Source organism: Corvus cornix, chromosome 24 (genome assembly GCF_000738735.6).
Source record: "Corvus cornix cornix isolate S_Up_H32 chromosome 24, ASM73873v5, whole genome shotgun sequence".
Lineage (NCBI taxonomy): Eukaryota > Metazoa > Chordata > Aves > Passeriformes > Corvidae > Corvus > Corvus cornix.
The window spans coordinates 492,028-513,768 of record NC_046353.1 but is presented as its reverse complement, the minus strand read 5'-3'; the positions used below and the strand labels follow the sequence as shown (position 1 = coordinate 513,768).

Sequence of the window (21,741 nt, the reverse complement as noted above, 5' to 3'; positions counted from 1 at the left end):
GGGTTTAGCTCCCCATGGAGCAAGTCAAGGCAGGGAAAGGAAATTCCACCTGCGTTTGAAACTCGGGTTTAATCAAGGTCTCCTTCCTTGGGTTTGGGCTGTGGGTGTCCTTGGTAGCGATGTAGCTGGAAGATAAATGCAGATAAGGAATTCTGTATTAGGGCTCCATTAATAATAAACGTGTGTTGATGCTAACTGAGTGTTATTTAAACACACGGAGTGGAGGCAGCAGCCTGCTGAGAGCCTCTCGTGTTGTCAAACCTTCTCCCTTGCTGATCCTGCTTCCAAGCAGTGCTGGGGCATGGCAGTGGTGGATTTTAGGTGGTGTCCTTGGCGGGTGTTGGCTGGCAGTGGCAGCTGAGTGTCAGGGGAACATGAGGGAAGGGTAGCTGACTGTATTTCTGCTGAGGGGCCACTCACAGCTTTGCCCTTTCCTGTCCTTTTGGTCATCCTTGCTTCTGTCCCTCAGTGTCCCCCAACAGCCCCCTCAGAGTCCTCAGCAGCCTTCCCTTCTCGGATCCTTCACACAAGATTTTCTGTCTCCCTGGTGCAGCCGAGGAGCTGCTCACACCGGTGTCCTTGGGGGACGCTTGGATAAATCTCTGACCTTATGGGGGAAGGACAGTGTTTAGTAAGTGACCTTTTACTGTCAAGGCAATGGACCATCAGCTGCTGGAACCAAAGCAAGAGACCAGCTGCTTCTGTTTCTTAGAAACATATTAGAAAGGTGGAATAAAAACCTGAGATATGCAGACCAACAGACCTCTGCTGCCATTCCGAATTCTTCCTCACCGGGCTCCCGGCGCTGCGTTTGCCCAGTCCCCTCTGGTCAGTGACAGAGCAGATGGATATTGATCCTCAGTGTCCGCCAGCAGTAACCTTTGAAGGGACAGGCGACGTATGGCCAGGGAGTTTGATCTATCAATATCTGGGTAATAGAAAGACAAGGGTGACATCTAATCCCAGCACAGGTGACAGATCATAAATCTGCGCAGATGGGGCGATTGGCAGCAACAGGAGTGTGAGGGGAGGGCGAAGGAACTGCTTCAGTCTGAAACACCCTTGGCCACAGGTGCAGAGGTTTTCATGGCAGAAAAAATAATTTTGTTCCTAAGATCCAAAGAAATATTTTAATTTGGGCATAACACAGGATTTTTGTCCCTGTACCATTTTGGTTTCAAGCAGTGGAAAGAATTCCCTGATGCCATTGCATCGCACAGATATTCACTATGTTAAAAGTCAGTGCTGCCTCCAGTGTAATTTTGGAGCTATTGTCATCTTTTATTCTTACTTTTTAAGCCAGAAAAGCCATAAAGGTGGCAATGGCATTTTTTTTCTTCACAAATTTAATATCTGTGCACAACTCGCTTGAATTTGCTGTATATTTCTCTGAAGTGGCTGTTTCATAGCATAAACTTGCTCCTCACAATAAGTAATTTTTAGCACCATCTTGCACGTTCCCCCTGAGTGTGGAGAGTAATTCAGGGGAAGTGTGACTGCGGCGGGTGCGAGCGGGGAGAGGAGCCGGGCGCGGCGCTGCCAAGAGGTGCCAAAAGTGCTCGCTCGCGAAAATCTGTGCTGAGAAGGAGGGGAAGTAGGTCCCTGTGGCTGCTGGGGCTGAGCACAGCCTGTGGCAAGGGATGAGATCCTGGCGGCAGGAGCTGCTCTGTCCCTGCAGACAGCGTCAGGGAGACTCAAGGAAATCAACGTCTTGGGAACAGTTTCTGTGAATGCTATTTCCTCCCACCCGTCCTTTTTTTCCCTCCTAAATGGGTACTGGGGCTTTGAGCATCACCAGGGGATCCCAAATGTGGCACAGCAAAGTTGTCTGTTGGCAGTGCCCTTCCTCAGAGCAGTTCTCTTAGACCTGGCTGCAGCATAAAGAAAGGGTAACATGCCTTAAATCTGAAGGTAAAAATCCAAGTACCAGGTGAGCGTTACCGTATCAATTTGCTGTAGTCTCTGCCTCAGAGGGAGACATGGAGCAGCCATACCCCATTCCCGTCATCACTGAGCAAGCTCTGCCCCATTTGGCTCTGCTGCACCTTGCTGGAAAGTCCCTGTTCCTCCTGGTGCTCAGCGAGGGATTTTCATGGGCCAGACTCCCTAGTGCTGTATTGCAGCTGACAGACCTGCACAGAACTAACTCAAGAGGGAGATTGTTCTAGAATTCTATTTGTTTGCCACCATCACTTTTTTTGAAGAGCTCTTTGCCTGGGAATTGGAGTTGCTGAGTCTGTTGCTGGCCATGGAGAAGATGCTGAAGAGGGAATAAGAGCTACTTGAATGCAGGAAAATCTCAGAGAGGCTTGACTCAGGGTCACAAAGCTGATAATTACATCTTATTAGAAGAGAAAGTTGCTGTTTCAAAAGGTTAGTTGTGAATCTTGATGGAAAACAACATTTTCCTCTGGGGCTGAGGGCCACACTGACAGAAGAATTGCTCGGAGGTGCCGCGTCTGGCCCCAGGCTCCGTGGCCTTGGAGGCTTCCCTTAGGGACTGTGCATGAGTGGAAGGAGCAGCAGCTGCCTCTTCTGCCCTCCCTGCACCCCAGCCTCTCACAGTAGCCTTTATGTGAGCGGGTGAGAGCACCGCTGTCTTGGTGTGCTTCGGACACCCATGGAGGAATCCAGGCTGGCTTTGGTGGGGCTGCACGAGCGTTGCCTTCTGACCCAACCTGTTCCTTCCTGGCACAGCACCCTCCCGCTGCAGCTCTGCCCTCCTGCAGCGAGGGCCATGCGTGTGTCCGTGTGCTTTGTGGGCAGCCTGGGCTCCAGCTGTTGCCATTCTCTCGCCCATGAAAAGATACCATGAGATGAACTCCATCAGCAGGGACTGCCTTTCCTTGCCAGCACAATCAGTGTGGATTGTCCGTTCTTTTCCAGAGTTCAAGTGTGACAACTGCAGCTTTTTAAAGCAGTCTCTCAAGACTTGGAGCCCAGATGTACAGAGCTCCAGCAGCTTCTTCCAGCACTGCCTTGGCAGTTCTCCTCTCCCTCCTAGAAGCAAATCTGCAGAGCAGTTAAATGGCCCTTGGGTTCCCTTCTTTTTCCTGTATCTGATCCATGACCAAGAGTCTCTTCGGTTCCCGTTCTCTTCCTGAAAAACCAATTGTGATGTTTGTGTTAAAGGGAAGAGATGAAGCCCTCAGTGATGGATGAGAGCAGAGGAGCTGCTCAGCTCAGGGAGGAGAAGGAGCACAAAAGAGCTTCTGGGGAGGTGGATCCACGCTCAGTGTTTATAAACCCACTTGTCTCAGCTCTGGATTTAACCACCACGTTCCTTTTAGGTACTTGAAACTGATAGATGAATGTTGACATTCAGATTGTGTTAATTCTGGGGATGGAGCCTTGTGTCGCTTTTTTCCTTGAGCACGTGGACAGTTTGTGTATCTGTGTGAGTTGTTTCTTCTGACTCAATCTATTAAGAGGAATTTTGTTTAGGTTTACGGGCTTTACATAGTTCAGGTGTAATGAAAACCCCTCTTCCTTGGAAAGCGTTTGTGTCAGGATCCCTCAGACTGAGCCAGCAGTACTGCAGCTCACGCTGGGGCACCTGTGGTTAGAAATTCCGTAGAAATTGAAAAACCATGCTCCCCAGCACGTATTTTTAATCTTTCCCTCTTCTCTCCCTGACGCTTCCCTCTAGCCGGGTGTCCTACAAGTGGAGAAAGAATTGATTTTGAATGTGACCGCTGCATATGAGCCAAGGTCCCTGGGCTGTGTCCAGCTGAGGGGAACTTGTTTGAAACACAATTTACTCATCTGTGTCTGTCTGCAGCCTTAAGAGGAGAGACTGCAGTGGTCTAAGACAGGAAGACAAGTGCAAAAATTAATTGTACAGGTTGCAGCCGAAGCGTCCCTCAAGCATTGTGTCCCCCCTCACTCTCCCTTCCAGTAAGTGTAAAGCACGGTGTCGTTTTTCACCTTGCAAAGAGAGATTCAGTAAATGAGGCTGGAGAATTGCTTTGGGTAATGAAGGAAGCATACATTGTGTTTTCCCTCCTCCTGGCACTGCAGGCGCCCATTTTGGTGTTTCCCTTGCTCTTTAACACCAGTGCACGTGTTGCCTGTAGACAGGAGCTCACCCTGGAGACCCCCCCCGAGAAAGTGGTTTCCTTTCTGTTCCTGTCCCACTCCCTCTGGAGCAATGCCTTGTCCTCCAGGTCAAGATTTTCAAGACTCCAAGTCCAGCCCTGCAGTCTATCTGTCCTGCAGTCTGTCCAGCCAGTCACACACTGGGATGAGGATTTGTCCCTTGTGTGGGAGTCCCAACAGGAAGCTTTGGTCTGATACATGGGCACTGTGCTGTCATAGTCCCTTCACGTGTAATAGATGAAAATCTGTCCCCTGTCATTCTGTTGGGGGCTTTCTGTTGGATCTGCTTGTGCTGGGCCCCTCCAAGGCATTGCCAAGGATTTAACGTTGGTTCTCGACAGTAATTTTCCTTTGCTTCTTTCAACTCCTGAGATTCCCTCTTGGGTCCATAAATTTCATCTCCCCTCCCCAGCCTGTCCTTCTCTGTTCCAAAATATTGTCATGCTGTGCATGTACTTTAATGCTCCTCAAAATACATGTACACTGACAGTAAATATTTACTGAGAAGCTTCCCGAGCTGTTGACAATGAGGATGGGTCTAAAGAGTTCTTGCTTTGTGTTGCATTTTTATTTAATTTAGAGTTTGTAATCGATGCTGCTCATGGAAACAGCTTTCCTGCCTTGGTAAGCAGGAGCAGGTAGGAATAGATGCCCCAAAACCTGGAGGGGTGCACGCCGGTGCCTGTGGTGAAGCACGTTTAGGTCAGCAGAGCAGACGGCGGCCGATCAGACACCCTTTGATTCAGAACAAAGAGGCAAAGCCCAGGAGGCTGTGGCTGCTCCAAGCCGTGGAGGGGCTCAGCGTGTCCTTATGTGCTCCCTGCCCATCATTAACCCGGATAAAAGCCTTGTTCAGAGGGATCTGGTGCCAGCCCAGGCTGAGGTGCTGGACTCTGCGGCCATCCATCGGCAGGTTTAATGCAGCAGCATCCCAGCGTGAAAAGCTTCAGTGGCTTGAACTTCAAATAATTTATTTCTAAATTACTTCTACTGTAATTCTTATTAATTCAAATAGTCTTCTAAGCTGATGTAAAATTCAGTAAACCCAAGGAACAGTTTAATGAATTGAAAATAGGATTGAGTCTTTTAAAGTAAATGTAAAAAAATATGCTGGCAATAATTGCTTAGATGGAAATCGAATCTTAATAGCTTTGTTAATGATTTGTAGGGAATATTGCGTTTATGAGAACATATCAAGCTGATCCTTGTGCAAGAACCTTGTTTTGAATGGATTTGATAAAATTATTCCCCAGAAGCAGTTAGTAATGTTTAATATTTTTGCTTGAACCACTTTTGAGATGTTTGATTTCATTGATGCCAGGGCCTGGCTGTGGCTGTGCAGGGCACCTCCACGGCAGGATGTGGCACAGGCAGGGTAGGGCTGTGCTGTGATGGCCTTTGGGGTCTGCACCGTGGTTTGGGATTTGAGAACAGAATCATTTAGGCTGGAAAAGCCCTCTAAGATTATTGAGTTCAGCCATTACCCATTGCTGCCAAAGCTACCATCAACGTGTGTCCCCAAGGTTCAAGAACACCACATTAAGGGTGCTGATAGCGTGGTGAGGTGGCTGAATGCTCATCTTCTGATCAGAGGCTTTGAGCAGGACCAGCTTCATCCTGATCCACAGAATGTAGAGCAGGAGCCAGGCAGATGTCTGGGACAGGCTCTTTGCCTCTCTTGAATGGGGTTTGGGCTTTGTGGTCCAATACGGGTGTTACTGTTTGATAATAAATCTTGTTGCTCCTCAAAGTTCATCAATCTGGAGAATCTGTCTAAAATTTACACTGAGAGGGCAGAAAAATGTGCCCAGACTTCAGCTCGCTGCCCATCAGGCGTGGAGAGGAGTCTGATGGTTTACCAATCTTTCTCTTTCCAAATGATGCACCTTTTTTTCAAACATTAGTTTCCAAGGGATGTCAAATAATAAAGGCAAGTTGGAAAGAAAAAAAAATTATGAAAATGCAGGGTGAGAGAAAAACTGGGGTTTAAATACCATCCCCAGATTTCCTGTGTGCAAACTTTACCCTAATCCTGCATTTTTGGGTTTCTCGTGGCTAAGGCAGCTGTGGAGCAGCAGAGGATTCTCTGACCACCCAGCCTGGGGCCAAGTGCCCAGGTGTCCTGGCTGCATTTGGAACATTGCCAATCAAAGTCTCAAAATTTCTCCCACTTTGATTCCCAATGGTTATGGAAAAATTGAAATGCAAGGCTATTCCCACTCCCCTCCCCTGCGTCCTTTGGTGTTCGAGGCGAATATCTCAGCGTGCGGGTGATGTGATGCTTCAATTCATTAGGAGGAGAGTTTTCGGGGTGATGACCTGTAAATGATTACAAGGCTCCCACAGCATAATTGCATGGGATCTTTTTTTTTTCCTGCTGCTGGACATTAATAGCACCTACTGATTACACAGAGTGAGTAACGACTGATTCCCTGAAGTCTGTCTGCTCCAGTCAAGGGATAAGTGCTTCTTATAGCGAGTTGTTCTTTCCAGGTAATTTAACAAGATTTGTCTGTTGGGTGAGGAAGGGAATTTGTGGTGTTTCTGTGTGGGGCAGTAGTCCTTCCTCTATTTCCGTCACAGACCTCCTTTCTCACTGCTCCTCTACCAGCTGGTTGAGGGACCCAGAGTCAATGGCTCACTGGCCAGTGTTTCTCCCGTGGTGGCAGTGGAGGTTTTCATTCCCAAATGAAACCCACTGGTGTCATTTCTGACCTTGAGTCCTGCCTTTGCTTTGTCCTGCAGGTGATGGTCAGAACTTGGTGACGGAGGACGTGACAGTGGTGGAGGGGGATGTGGCCACCATCAGCTGTCGCGTCAAGAACAGCGATGACTCGGTGATCCAGCTCCTGAACCCCAACAGGCAGACCATCTATTTCAGAGATTTCAGGCGTAAGTTTATGGTTCCTCATTTGGCCATGGCTCCTCCTGTGCCTCACTTGCTCTCAGGATACGGTATTTGCTGAGATCTCTCCTGTTTGTGCAATGCTGGGCACTTACAGTTCAGTTGGTTCTGTGGAGGAAGGTGAGATAGACAATCATAATCTTCTCCTTAATGGAAAACTTCATGGTCCCCTCTAAAAGTCAGAACATCTTACTTTGCAATAGGAATTGATTGTTGTAATTCAGGGTGAATTGCAATTGAGTGCCAAATATTTAGCTGACACAAACAAATTGAACTGGGCGACACCGAGACAGCGCAGTGTCGTCAGAGGTAATCTCTTCAGGCCAAAGACTGAAAATTTCAGGACAATCTGTGCTGCTTTTTACCCAAACTAAAATCTCTCATCACTTGCATGTCCAGTGGATAAGTTTGTCCTGTGGTGACAGTGCCATGGTGGCTGCAGTGAGATGCTTTAAATGGTCTGTGTTAGTGCCCCTGTGGGGACACAGCCATATTCTGTGCCCAGGAAACAACAGGATGGGAAACCAACTTTAAATTCTACTTTTCCCAATTCCTTCCTCATTCAGGCTGTCCCTGAGTGCCTACAGTCAGTGATGGGGCTGTGTAGACACCATAAGCATTTTACCTACGCATCCCTAAGCCACCTGGTAATAAAACCACGTCCAAAGACTTGATGCTGTGTCCAGTGGTTTTCTCATGTTGATTATGTCAAATGATCTGAGAACTAAAAGATTTTATAGGTCCAGCTTCAAGGTAGGAAGCAGGATGGAAGCTAATCAGGAGCCCAGGGGTGCTCGCCTTGATGTGCTGCTGTCTGTAGGGGTCTCTGGGATTGTGGTGTGGCGGGAAGGGGACGTTGCCTCTCTCTGTGCAGTCACCCAGGCTGTGCTTGCCCCACAGCGCTGAAGGACAGCAGGTTCCAGCTGGTGAACTTCTCCAACAGCGAGCTCCGAGTGTCCCTGACGAACGTGTCCATCTCTGATGAAGGGAGGTACTTCTGCCAGCTCTACACCGACCCCCCCCAGGAAATCTACACCACGATCACGGTGCTCGGTAAGGACGGCTCGGTGCTCGCAGGGAGCTGTGGCGTCCCTGGACACACGGGGTCAGTGGGATGGGGTTCTGTGTGGCCCTGGGAGAGCTCCAGCCACCTGGAGAGAGATTTGAAGCAAGGATTTGAATGCTGAGTGCTGATGGCCGGGCACGTGTGGCCACGGGACCGACGCGCTGGCAGTGACAGCAGCTCCTCTATTCGAGCGGTTCCTGCCAATTAGCAGCAGCTTTTAAGGCTCTATTAATGGGAGAACCTGAATCAGGGAGGGTGACTTAATGTAAGATCTCACTTGCTGATTAGTTTAAATCTTCCTTCTTTTGCCTAATGAGATTTGGGTCTTAGGTTTTTATACGTTGTTAAGTAATGTTTATAAGCAGTTTTACTCCAGCTATTACAGTTATCAACACCTTCAAAGTTTCTGTGCACTTTCCAGCGCTCACAGGCATGCGAAGCTCTTCCAGCTCCTGTCTCTAATCGTGCACAGGCAAAAACAGTTTGTTGGATTTAATTTCACTGCTGGCAATGCTGAGAAGGTGTTTGAAATCAGAATACTCATTTCATTCACCTGTAAGCCAGCACCGCATGTCTTTCAAGTGGGAGACATAATGCAGGTTTTTGTTCGGTTTTTTTAAGCATGAATTGTGCTTCAGAACTGAGGGAAAAGTCTGTTTTCTTGCCTTGTACTTCAGTTGTTTCTGAGAAGCCTTTGTGGCATGGCCAGTGTGTGTGCTGCCTTTCCCCCACATCCATAAAGGTTTTGTGTCACCTTCATCACGTACTCGGGTCAAACCTCAGCTCAGGAAGCAGGCAAGGGTGAGGGAGGTTTATTATTAGAAGATGAAGGAGGGGTCTTAGTACTTGCAGAGAGATTGGACACTGTGACACCAGGGATAGCTTGTCTTGCCTGTCTTTCCTATTACCCTAATTAGGGGAACAAATGAGCCAGGGCGGAGGAGGGGTTCTCTGTGTTGGTGTTGGCTGGTCCTCCCAGGAAATTGTTCCCCACCAAAAATCTCGTGGCCATCACCCAGCCCTTGATAGTTCTGAAGTTGTGTCTAAGACTGATGTTGCTGGTCTGCTTCTAATGCTGCCAGCTCAGGAGAGCAGAGGCGGGTGTCGAGGTGTCCCCCTTTGCAGCCGGCATTCAGAGGGAGCTGCACATTTGCTTCAGCACTTTCATGTCTTCTGTGACACAATATGTAGATTTATTCATGCTTAATTGGAACATGAGAAAGTCTCAAATATGTAGCCCGTTCTGTTCTTTTTAGAGAGAAGCCACAAGTGACTAATTAGTCCATTTGATCATCTGGATGGTATTTATACATATTTGTTCTTCATTAGCTCGAAGACCTGTGAGTCACATCTGAACTATGCAGTTGCTTAATCACATTGATCAGAGCAAAGATGAGTTTCCTTTGGAAGTTCTGGGATTTTCTGAAGCCGTGACTCTGCCATAAGAACTCTCGCTGTTCACTTTTTCCTGAGTTTTGCCTTGCTGCTGGTGCTTTGATTGGGAAGAGATTCCCTTGTTCCCATGTCTTAATTTTTAAGCTCATTTGTCCCATTTCTGGGCTGTGCCGCAGTGGTTGTTACCCCTGAAGTTACAGCCTGTTTCTCAGTATTACTGGATGATTTTTCATGGGATGTAATCTTCCAGCTTTGTGTTCTGGGAGACTCCCGATCTAGGGAAGATGTGTGCCTGGGCAGAGCAGCAGATCTCCACCCCAAAGGATGTGGCTGCAGAGCTGGCTCCCTCCTGTCTTTGGGATGGTTTTGGGGTGGCTTGTGGGGGTGTGATGGGAGGCAGGGCTGTTCCCAAGGGATGGTGTTCCACTCCAGGCTTGTGCTCAGTGGCTTTAAGAGCGCCTTAAATGAGGTTGATGCTTGCTGGCCTGCTTCCATGCTCATGGCTGAGCCTTGGAGCTGAACAGCAGGAGAGAAAAATTGCCGTGGAGGTTAGAGGCTTGGTAAGTAATGCAGTGCCAAGTGTCAGCTTTTGTGTTTCCTCTCCTTGTCAGAGAAGTCAGGAAGTGTGCACGGAGTCAAGCTGGATTTTTAAATAGCACCACACACCCGAGTAGCGCAGGAGGCTGCGGCTCTCCCTGGAACGGTGCCTGCTTGGGAGAGGGAACAGAAAGTTACAACCCTGATAAGTAATAATTTGTGAGACTGCGGTGATTATTAGGTGGAGAGTGAAAGTGCTCACTCCAATTACTGCAAAACCACCTATCAAAGGGTTTGATTGATTGAAAGATCAAATAAATGCTGGTCCCTTGTTTCCTTCGGCAGATTTTACAGGTTTTCCTCAAGGTTTTGTCTTGTGTTAATGATCAAAAGGTGTTTTTTTCATCTGGTATGTGTTGTGTTGTGTTTCCCATTCCAGTCCCACCACGCAATCTGGTAATTGACATCGAGAAAGAAACTGCCGTGGAGGGAGAGGAGATCGAGCTGAACTGCACCGCCATGGCCAGCAGACCAGCCACCACCATCAGATGGTTCAAAGGCAACAAGGAGCTAACCGGTAGATGTGTCCTCTCAGTCCCTTGCTTTGTTCAGGGAGTTGCAGTGATTTATGTAATGGCTGGGTGTTTGTTCTCTGCTGCCAGTTTAAGGGGAAAAAAAAGAAAAAAAGTAGAATGAGCTCCTTTGAGCGCCAGCTAAGAAACAAAGCACTGTGTGGGCAGACAGATAATTCCCTAACGCAGGGGGCTGAACTCCATTTGGTCCTCTGCCTACCTGCCAGCCTCGAGTGCCGGGTTCTGGAGTCCTGCTGTAACTGCAGGTGACCTTGAGGAGCCCAGAGCTGTGCACTGAATTCATTTCTGTGTGGCTTGTGTAGCTTTCTGCCCTGTTTTAGGTACAAGAGGGATTGTCTGCGCTTTGGGCTGTAAAGATTTGCAATTCACCTTCACGTCTAGCTCCCTTGTTTGTGGAGCGTTTTCCCTGTGTTCAGTTGAATATTCATCTAGGATGGGTTTCTCTGACTCCCTGAAGTCTGGTTGCTCCTGGTACTTGCACATTCAAGTCACTGACTCTGATTGCATGTGACACGCTGTTAGTTTAAGTCTGCATGTGGATGTGAGCTTGGTTGACAACACCTTTGTGCTTTACCCAGTCTGAGACACTGACGGACTCTCTGCAGAAGTCCAGACTCATTACTTCAAACCCACCCCCCTGCAAGAACAGGATAAAATCCTCTCCTTAAGCCCAACACTTCAGAGCATTTGAGCAGGCCACATGCTGGGAGGATGCTGATGCAAGTGGGATGCAAACCTGCTGCCTGGCGAAGTGGTGCCCCGCTGAGTCCCAGCGCCGTGGTGTGCAGGGAGTTAACGATGCTGCTCTGGTTCCCTTCCCTATCCCAGTGGGCAGCAGGACAAAGTGTTTGTCCCTTTCTGCCTGACCTGTCCAGCTTCTTGATTGAGTTTTCTTGTGTTAGCAGTCGAATCCCAGCTTTGTGTTCTCTGGGAAGAGTGCTGAGCTTCATGTAATACCACCTCACCCTGCTCAGTCTTCAGATTTTTTTTTTTTAACAGAGTAGAGACTGAAACACTTGGCTGTGAGTTTGTGAATTACAGGAAGTGTGGCTTTGCCCATGGGAAAGCTTTTCCTCCAAATATCAAGGGGTGTCTGCGCGTGTCACCTGTTTCACTCTCATATATTATACAGCAATATTTGGTGTCTGGAAGAGCTCTGCTGCAGAAGTTACTCTTAGCATTTTGCCTGTGAATTCTTAAATAAAAAGGCACAGATCAGAGCAGAGCTGCACTGTCAGCGGGAGCTTGCTGGGTTCCTGGAAAAATCCTTTTTCTCCTGTCTTGTCTTGTCTCGTTTTGTCTTGTCTTCCTGCTCGTTTCCATCACGGCATCCCTCAGGCAGCCGGTCCAGAGCCGGGCTCCCCTCCCTCAAACAGAGCTCCCTATCAATACTACTTTTAGTTAATTTAATCTCTTAAATCACTTTTGTAGCTAATTGTTGATTCAGGAGTGGGAGGGGATTTGTACCTCATTGGTTTAAGAATTTGGGGGTTTGGGGACGTTGTTAAGGGGATTGTTAATCATTGCGGTAACATCGCGTGGACTTCACTTGGCCGGAACCTGAGGGAGAGGAGGACGGGATGGGTGTCCAAAGGGAACATGGACAAGAGGGAGGTGGCCTGGCTGCAGGGGGGGCTCATCCTGTCATCACTCTGCTCTCTCTGTTCCCTGCCCCAGGCAAGTCGGAGGTGGAGCGGTGGTCCGACATGTACACCGTGACCAGCCAGCTCCTGCTGAAGGTGGGGCGGGAGGACGACGGGGTCCCTGTCATCTGCCTGGTGGATCACCCTGCGGTCAAAGACTTGCAGACACAGCGTTACCTGGAAGTCATGTGTGAGTAGCAGAACCTTTAATTCTCTTACTATATAAAATTGTGTGCTTGAGCATTCAGGAACCCTTCGCTACATGTTAAAATTCCAGCGTCGATGAGGATTATATCCTGTTATGTAGAAATCGTAATCACAATGTAAGGTAACACTTCATGGGTGAAGCCACGACTTTCCCAGCCCTCTGTGATACCATAAATACTTTGCTTTGTTCTCTGATGAAATAACTCTCTGTACATAGAATTTGCATCAAAGGTTTCTGGCTGGGCTTTTTAATTGTCAGAACAGATTAAATCTGAGTATTTTTCTTCTAGCAACCTACTTATCTCTTTGAAAAGTGCTTCTCTACTCCCCCTTCAAAGCAACTGGCCACCGTGGCGAGTTTACTGGCAAAAACTGGGTATTGTGCAAGAGAAACCCAGTGCTGTGCACTGTGAACATGCAGCATCGACTGATTTTGTACATCAGAGTATGGAATTATGTGGAATCTGTAGTAGCAGCACTGATTGAAGCCAGCCTATTTCCTGTACTGCTCCTGACATGTTCATTGTTAATAATGCATCTCACTTCCCTTAGGAGCTGCTCCACTGTACATGACAGCAGCAAGCAGGTACCTGGAAATATCTGTGGTCCCACATGCACCTGGTGGAAATTTTGGAGCTGTGTACATGCATCCCTCTGTTCTGAAACCGCTCCCAAAAGCAAAGTGGGATGGTGCCTACAGCGAGGCCGTGTGCTTGGAAAACCAGGCCCTGAGACAATTCAAAGTCCTTGTTTCCGTAGGATCCCTTCAACTACATCACATTGAAAGGAGGAGAGGAAGTTTTGTATTAATTTATTTCATCTGCTTCATTATGTAGTTTCATTATGAACATCTTGGTTACAATTCTCGTATCTCCGAAACTAGCGGGAAGTAATGTTCCTGTAATGAGGAAAACAGGAATGATCAGATACTGCCTAAATTGACAGATACGAGATTTCTTGCGACTGTGCTAATGTGTAATTCATTTATGCAAACTTAATGTCCATTAACATTTCTTGTAGAGCTCCATTAGCTTTAATAATACATTAGCACCTTTGTGAGGCTTGATCAAATACTTAACGGGGAAGAGCAAAAAATCCCATCTACCCTGTTGTGTGAGGGGATTGGAACTCACTGGGTTGAAAGGGCGTTGGACAACCTTGAGGCTTCCTTTCAGAAATCTCTCTGGAATCCTGGTGATTTGGTGGAATAGGAGAGGGCCACTGTTCAGGGGGGAAAAAGCTAACATTTTCTCTCTTCTTCCTCAAATAAATCCTTCCTTGGCCGCTTTAGTTTGCAGCCTGAGGGGTTGCCCATGCAGTGAGGGCAAAGCACCCCTAAAGCACAGTTCTTGTTCAGCTCCTGCACTGGAGGCCCTGCTGCATCCTGTGCACACGTTTCTGCCCTTATCACTGATTTTAGCATCTCCTTGGGCTGTTCCAGAGCTGTTTGTGGGAATGAAGCACGGAGCTTCCTTGGGAGGGAATGGAGATGAACAGGAGAAGGGAGTTCAGACTGATTTGGTTTTATGTTCTGAATTAAACTCTGAGCTTGCTGGAAGTAATTATGTTCCAGTGTGGGGACTTGACCCCGTTAGCCCGGTCTGTTCCTTGGGTGGGCAGCAGCAGATGGCCAGAGAGGAGCCCCGGCCCAAGAACTTGCCTGTGATGTGACCTCGTGGCTCCAGGACTCAGTGGGCTGGAGCATGGCCAGACACCTGCATTTTGTACCTGCTGCAGGGCTTTAGTTTAAAGAAAAGGCAGTTTCAGAGCAAACTCTTACCCTTGAGCTTCTCCTGTCTCACGGTGATGATTTGTTGGCCACTGGGAGAGCGTGGGCAGGAGGTGGAGGCTCTTGTTCATGCACACGGGCATCTCCGTCAGTGCCCCCATGGAGCTCGGCCGTGGGGGGAGCTGGGGCTCCTGCACTGACACCTTCTCAGTTGATTTTAGATGTGGAATGTGCAGGTTCAGCAGAGGACGCTTCTCCAGCTCCTGTCCCTTCCTGCCACTGTCCATGGCGTTAACCTTGCAGGTACCCAGCTACCGGGTCTCCGCTGCAGCGGCACCTGGAATTCCTTGCTCATCCGTGTGGATGTTGCTGCTTTCCTTGCAGCAGGTCGGTTATTTGGGCTGCATGTTCCACTCTCTGCTCTGACGTTCTCTCCCCACAAATCCTGCCCGCTCCCCCCCACGGGCACAGCAGATCCGCCCCTTCAGAACATCAGCAGGGCACAAGAAAATGTTTTTCTCAGCAGATGTTGTATTTCTCTGCACTTAATGTATCCAACTGGAGCATGAAATGTGTTGGGGAAGGACAGGAGGATGATGGATGGAGCCTGCTCGGATAATGAGGTATTTTTTGTCTGACTAAATTTCAGAGTAGGGAGATATTTTTTCTGAGATGCAACTCAAAAGTTGTGGCATTTGTTTTCCAAGAAGAAGCAGAAATCAACAGTGCTGGGTGTTAACTTGTCCTACTCGTGGACTAAGCCTTTTGTTGCATATCTACCCTGGCACAGCATGGCTGGTGGTGAAGTTTGAGGTGAGTGCTTTCACGTGGCTGCAGGGTGTGTTACTGAAAAGAAATCTCTGAATCTCTGCAAACAAGCAGAGTAATGTGCGTGAAACCCTCCCCTGACACTCCTCAAAAGCAAAGCAGGATGGGACCAAGAGTGCCGTGCACTCGCAGTGGCCACAGCCCTTCCATGCCTGAGGAACATCCCCAGCCCTGTGCGGTGGCACTGGAGTGGAAATGTCCCCAGTTCTGCTGCAGTCGCTCTCTTCCCGTGGCTCGGATCCGTCAGTGAGCGATGGGAGACCGGTGCGTTGGGTGTAATTTTAGAAAGGAAATGAAGCAACAAAATGCATTAAAATATCATTAAGGAACTGAATGGAACCAGATATTCTGGGAGACATGCTAGTTGAGCCCTTGTGGTGCGTTTGCTGCTCTTATTACGTGATACTGGAAGTGAGTGTCAAAGCCTGGATTTGGCCTCTCCTCTGGGCTGGCTTTTTGTCCTTTTCTGAAATTATAATTAACTGTGCATTCATTTTTGTTATATCTACACGTGTACCTTTCAAGTCTGCCCCAATGGAGTCTTGTTGCAGCCTCTGCTGTTGTGATAGGAGAACTTTTTGTGCCCAATTATGTTCAAAATCGGCCTCATACGTTTGCTGCCGCATCTCCAGTAATCCTTACATTTCCATCCAGTACAAATATTAATTGCATAGTTTGCAGTGAAGTGATTAACATCAATGTAATTTATCATCTGGAGATTGCTAAAAGCGAATAAATGAGTTGTTTTGTTCAGCGAGGTGTTGACCCCTTCAGAAACTTTGATTTAAAGCTATTTTTTTTCTTTTAGCGAATATGAAAAGTACCACAATCAGCCGAGTGTTCAGTTATTTGATTTTCTGGGGCATTAGCCACTCTTGTTTGTGACATTTCCCAGTTGGGTGCTCGTTTGTGAGCTCATTAATAAGGTTTTCTCGGAGGAATGTTGTTGGGAGCACGGAGCGTGTGGGGCGGCCGGGGCTCTGCTGTTTGCAGGCATTAAGCAGCAGAGTGTGCTTAAATATTAAAAGAGAAGTGTTTATCCCCAAAATGCCTGTCGGGTTCTGGCATTCCTTTTCCCGCAACAAGCAAAATGATTAAATTGCTTTAGTTAGGGGTGAATTTTGCAGAGTTGTGTTTGGGGTTGACAGGCTCTTCCAGACAAGCTGTGATCTGCCAGTCCTGCTCATTCCTTATTTTAGACACGGGATCTATTTATTGAATAGATTTCTGTATTTTGGCTGAAAATCAGCAGTGCGGCCTCTCGTCCTTGTCAGAGGTGAGGAGCAGGCAGGGGATTGCCAGGCTGGGCTGGCTCTGATGCAGAGCGCATTCCTGATGAGCAGTCTCGCTGGATTTTGGAATAAAGGTGGCTGTTGTTTACACCTGAGGATCAGTGTTAACTTCGCTGACTTCTTTTAATATTGAAGAACACATTTTTCCTGCTCTTCCCCAGGCAAGATCAGAGACTGCCACAAGTCAGTTTTTTGAGGAGCTCACTGGGGCCCAGGCCAGAGCAGGGATGAGGAGCTGGATGAAGCAATGCCCACCTGAAGGGAGGTGTGTGAAGCATTATCTCGGAAATGCTGAGGCTGGATTTACCTACAGTGGGCAGGAGCACGGCTTGGCCTGCGGATCCTGCTCCCAGGGATGCCATCTGGTGTCAAGTTTGCCAAGAGGCACGTCAGCAATTCATGCAGGGATCAGAAAATGGATTTTAGACTTGGACCTGGCACCTTCTCACCTGGCAGAGGCCAGAGCCTGCTCGGCTGAATCACTGGCAGAGTCCGTTTTGCCGGCTCCTCTCTTGGCTGGGGTCTGGCGCTGCCAAAGATGCCACGTGCTGGTTTCCCAGCACAGCACTTGGGAAGAAGCTTTTTGGCTGTTTTCAGCCTCAGCACGGAGCGTGTTCTCCGGGAAGGGTGGGCTGGGTTGTTTCTGGGGGTGGTCAGCGAGGGTCCCGCAGCCAAGACCCCTGGAGCATCACGGTACCCTGGGTGCACGAGGAGCCAGGCTTGCCAAATCTGCCTGGTGCCAGGCTGTGGGGCAGTGAGCTCGCCTGCCTTGGAGATTGTGGGCTGGCCTGATGAAAGGAAACGGGTGGAAATAATAGGCTTAGGCTTTTGTAAGGCCCCGAACTCAGTGTAATGTTTTATCTCAGCTGATTAATGACATCTAAGCATTATCGATGAAGTGCATGTTTAAATGGATTAAGAAATCACTAACTGGCAGATCTCAAAGGGTAGTCATTAGGGAGTAATCAGCAGTGCTGGTATTTTTAGAGGGAACGCAGGGGCCTGGGTGCTTGGCCTGATGCTGTTCAGTTGAAGCATTTGAAGTTCTTAAAAAGTCACTGTTAATAATCTTTGCTGATGGCACAAAAATGGGGCAAGCAGCTAAAAAAGGAAGAATTGGGACAAATGCAGAATAACTGGAGTGGTTTGGTAAGTTCCCAAGCACGGAGCTTGAGAGCTGTGAAAGTCAAGGGGTGCAGGCTTCAGTGGCCAGTGGCATCCTGAGGGGAGGTGAGCGTTTTGGGGTGCATGGTCCCTCTGGGGGCTGCAGCCCCCAGCAGACCCCAGCACACAGGCACGCACCTGTTGTGAGCGAAATCTCATCAAACGCAGAATGGCTTTGTAATAAGTTTTTCAAATTGGCTGCTGCTACAGTGTAACCTTTAGATGACTGGTATTTAACCTTGTATATCACTCTGAGCTTTTGAATGAATTTAGCTTAATAAAGGTGCCTTATTAAATTACGAGGCTGTTTTTTTTAAGCTGCTAGAAAGCGGCGTAGTAGGAAATAGCTGTGGGTTGTTGGGTCTAATTGGCTGCCATGGAGCACACAGGGCCTTGGGTGCACAGATGCAAGTGTTTATGTAACAATCCAGTGGTGTGATGTTATGAAGTTCCAAGCTGAGGATTTCAGGGCACTGGAATGCACTAGGTGGTGAAAACTGCCACTTCTTGCGTCGTAATCCTGTTACCATCCGAGGTGGTCATCACCCCACGTTCCAGAGCCGCAGACATCACTGCTGGAATGTGTGCCTTGTAACAGGGCGGTGGCAAAGGGCTGGAGCAGACCTTGGAACCATCGGTGCTCTGTCCATGTGCGCTGCTAAATGTCACAGGAGCTGGGCTCGGGGTCCCACAGCGCTCGGCATTTCACAAACCTACACTCAGAGTCCATAATCTGCAGGAAATACACTGGCTTGGTGTGAGGCAGGGTGTGAGCACTGGAAGTAGAATTTAAGATTGTCTAAAGGCACGTCCTTAAACAAAGGGAAAAGACATTACTGCCCCTCCAGATGCTTGAGTGAAATTTTTTCTGTGTGCCATGAGCCTAATGCCAGCTGGTTCTCTGGAGTGTCCAGCCATGCCCCTGAATCCTTCAGGCTCAGGTACATTTGCCTAAGTGCCCTCTGTAATTCCCAGCATGCTGACAAGTCCTTTCCTGTGGTAGCTCCATTGGGAAACTCGTGGCTTCAGCAGTGCAGGCACATGTGCTGATAAACCCAGGTTCCTCTTGCAGGTGACGCCTCGACAGCACCTGGATCCAAATGGGATGGGTCCAGTTCACTGCCATCGTCAGTTTAATGAAGCCCATGGGGCTGGAAAGTGGCAATAGGAGGGCTCACCGAGCTTGGTGGGAGCTCATGGAGTTGGCACTTTGTTCTCCTACAGTGAGCCTGGGTGTATTCCTCCTGATTTCCATAAGTAATTGTCATTAGTAAACAGCTCTTTAGGAGTACTAAACTCACCTAATGGAAAAGGAGTAGTTTCAGTCCACATGTGCTGAGTAAACTGGGCTGGGAAGGTTTCCTTCTCCTTCGACTGCACAGATATAAACCATCGATGTTCCTGGCACGGGCTGGTGGTGCTGCTGCAAAGCCCATCAGAATGGGGAGCAGATGGCTGTGGGGGTGGGAGCTGTGGACGGCAGTGCTGAGCGCAGTGCTGAGGATGTGGCGGGTGATTTATTTGCTGCATAACACTGGGGTGAACTCGTCCTCCCGTGCTCCTTGTGCAGTGCTACTGCCATTCCAGGGCTGGAGTGCGTTTCCAAGCACACTGAAGCCGCCCCATTTCCTGCGGGATTGGGATTTGTCCCCTCGGCCAGTGACACCCCAAAGCACTGCTGTCCCACAGCTGCCACCGCCCGCAGCCCACAAGGACACCCCGGTTCCAGAGCTGCAGGAAGCATCTGTAACAGGGATTAGTTGATGAAATGTTGTGGTAGAGTCATCTTGGGAGAGGATTTACTTGTGTAGCTTATTCCATTACTGAAAATTATGAGAGTTTAAATTGGTTCAATCCTGACATGCAAGTTTTTTTCGTAATCTCTATTATTCCATAGGAGGCATGTTAATGAGTTAAACACAGTTAATAAAATGCAGCCAGCCAGTATTTTGGGTAGCAGTTACTCTCAAAGGAAATAGAAACATTTAAATGGTTTCAACCTTTATGCATACTGATTTTTTTCTTTCCTTTGTTCCTTACAGTTGAGTAAATTCCTGAAAAATATCTATGGCTTAATGGCACTTGTAGCCTTGAATTGATTTCCTGCGCTGATAATGTTTTAGCTACAGCTCACATTGCGTTTTTAATCTCTGTTTCAGTCATGGGAGGTAATGAATTTTTTAATTGTGGACTCTAGGTTTGTGGTTTGGCTCTTTTTTTCCTGCAGGGTCTTACTAAAGTGTTTTTTAGTTGGCTCCCTAACTATCCATGCTTTAATTCTCTGTTTATTGTAGGATTTAGAGGAGCTTTGTCTGGACGAAATACAACCTCCTGTTGTTTACACAGAGGCAGCGGTGGCTGTGGCTCTGTTGGTGTCTCTAACAAGCGTCTCTTGTCCAGCTCAGCGTGTTAACACTCATGGACTCCGAGTGTTGTGGTGCAGGAATCGCTGATACACCACAAAACCCTTCAATTCTGGGCACCACGGGTCTCTCCAGCTTCCCCTCAGCATGAAGGCAAATGAGTTCCTTTTAGCTTGAGCGAGCTCAGAGATGAACTGTGCAGCAAAAGGCCCTTCCTGGGCAGCGCGGTGCCGCGGCGGGATTCGCGGTGCCGCCGGCTCCACCTCCTGCTGCCGGCACCGAGCGGGCGAGGGGGAGCGGCGGGAGCGCGGCCCGGGGCTCACGGAGCCATGTTTTGTGTCCTGCAGATAAGCCTCAAGTGCGGGTTTCTCAGAATTACCCCTTGCAAGGCCTGACGAGAGAAGGGGAGCCGCTGGAGCTGACGTGCACAGCCTTTGGAAAGCCACAGTAAGTTGGACCCTTCCCAGGGACGGCCCAGGGTGGCCGGTGGTGACGGGACATTGCATGGCCACTGTTCCTGTTGCCATTCTCTGCTGCGAAGACCATGTCCCAGAGTGAAGGAGAGAGATGCTTCCTGCACCCAAACATCTGTTGTCCACTGAAGACATCTGGTTTGATTTGCATTTATTCCTGTGCGCCTAATGGCCCAGGGATTTCCACTGGAAGAGCTCCTAGGAGAGCTCTTCCCGGCCACCGTGCAGCAGCCTTCGGGTGCAGAAGGGAAAGGCTCCCAACTGGACACCTCTTCCCCCAGGGAATGGCTTGGGTGGCATTAATCTGCAATTAATCTTGGTTTGATTAATCTGCGAAAGCAAGGTCAGGGGCTGCAGTTGTGGCCCAAGGAGGTGCCGGTGCGTGGACGCCAGCCCAGGACCCCGCACTGAGCCCTTGGGGAAGTGGGATGGATCCCCAGGTAAGGCAGTCCAGCCTTCTGCTCGTACTCACTGTGTGATGGTTTTCCTCCCCCTTGGTGCCCCGTGTAGTTTTTATAGAATACCAGTTTTATTCTCTCTCCTCTTCTTGCCAAGCCCTTGAGGCTTTCTTAGGCAGTTGAAGAAATTTATGCATCAGGAGAATCCTGGCAAGGGAGGGTAGATTTTCTCTCACACTTTCATTGCTGTTCTAATTTAAGTTTTGTCGGCTTTATTTTTTCTTTTAAATACTTTCTCTTCCACTTGGATTTATGGCTGTCAAGTATTTACTATCCTTCTTTATTTTCATCATGTCCATAAGATTTCTGCAAACATCCCTGAGATCTGTCAGTGCCTCCTTGGCAGCATGCCCAGAGCTGGGGCGTGAGGAGCTGGACCCCATCCAGCTCAGCAGCGTGGGCAGGGCGGGCACCCAGCACCGAGGCAGCTCAGGCTGCCCTCATCCTCCCTGGTAGCCTACATCCCCTTCCACAGTATTTTCTTGATTCCTATAGTATTTGCTTGATTCCCACTTCCCAGTTTCTTCTGTTCGGCACGAGGCCAATCCCTTCCCTGTACATCAGAGGCTGGCACGTCCCTGCTGAATTCTGTTTAGTAGCTATTCCCTGCTCAGAGCCTGCCAAGCCCCTTTGCATTCCTGTTCCCCTGGGTACCTGCAGTGCCTCCCATTTGCTATCAGCTGGGGATCTAATGAACAGGCTTTCTACATTTTTTTCCTTGCAGGCTATGAGTAAGACATTCCCATGTTAAATAGGACAGACACATCTCCCTGGCAGCTTGCTGATGCTGCTGATGTGCTGGGAATTGGCTTCTCTGGGTCACTTCACCTGGGTCTCCCAAAGCTAAGAAAATATACAGTAAAGTAATGAGCTGGGTTTAGCTCCATCTTTTTAAGATAAAGAGGTTTCATGAAATCTTTTACAGAGGTTTTAGAGGAAGGGGGAGGTTTCTCCAGTTAAGCAAAGTAATTTCTCTGCAAAATTTGGCAA

At 48.6% G+C, this 21,741-nt stretch overlaps 1 protein-coding gene across 10 annotated transcripts in view; it reads left to right on the top strand.

The window, feature by feature from the left end:
• CADM1 (cell adhesion molecule 1) overlaps positions 1 to 21,741 on the top strand; it is a 135,644-nt gene that overhangs the window by 83,694 nt on the left and 30,209 nt on the right. For all 10 annotated transcript variants that reach the window (XM_039564758.1, XM_039564757.1, XM_039564753.1 and 7 more), the window contains exons 2-6: positions 6,844 to 6,990; positions 7,904 to 8,056; positions 10,441 to 10,578; positions 12,272 to 12,427; positions 20,168 to 20,267. In XM_039564758.1, coding sequence (XP_039420692.1) covers positions 6,844 to 6,990; positions 7,904 to 8,056; positions 10,441 to 10,578; positions 12,272 to 12,427; positions 20,168 to 20,267 — 694 coding nt within the window. The remainder of the gene's footprint in view (positions 1 to 6,843; positions 6,991 to 7,903; positions 8,057 to 10,440; positions 10,579 to 12,271; positions 12,428 to 20,167; positions 20,268 to 21,741) is intronic.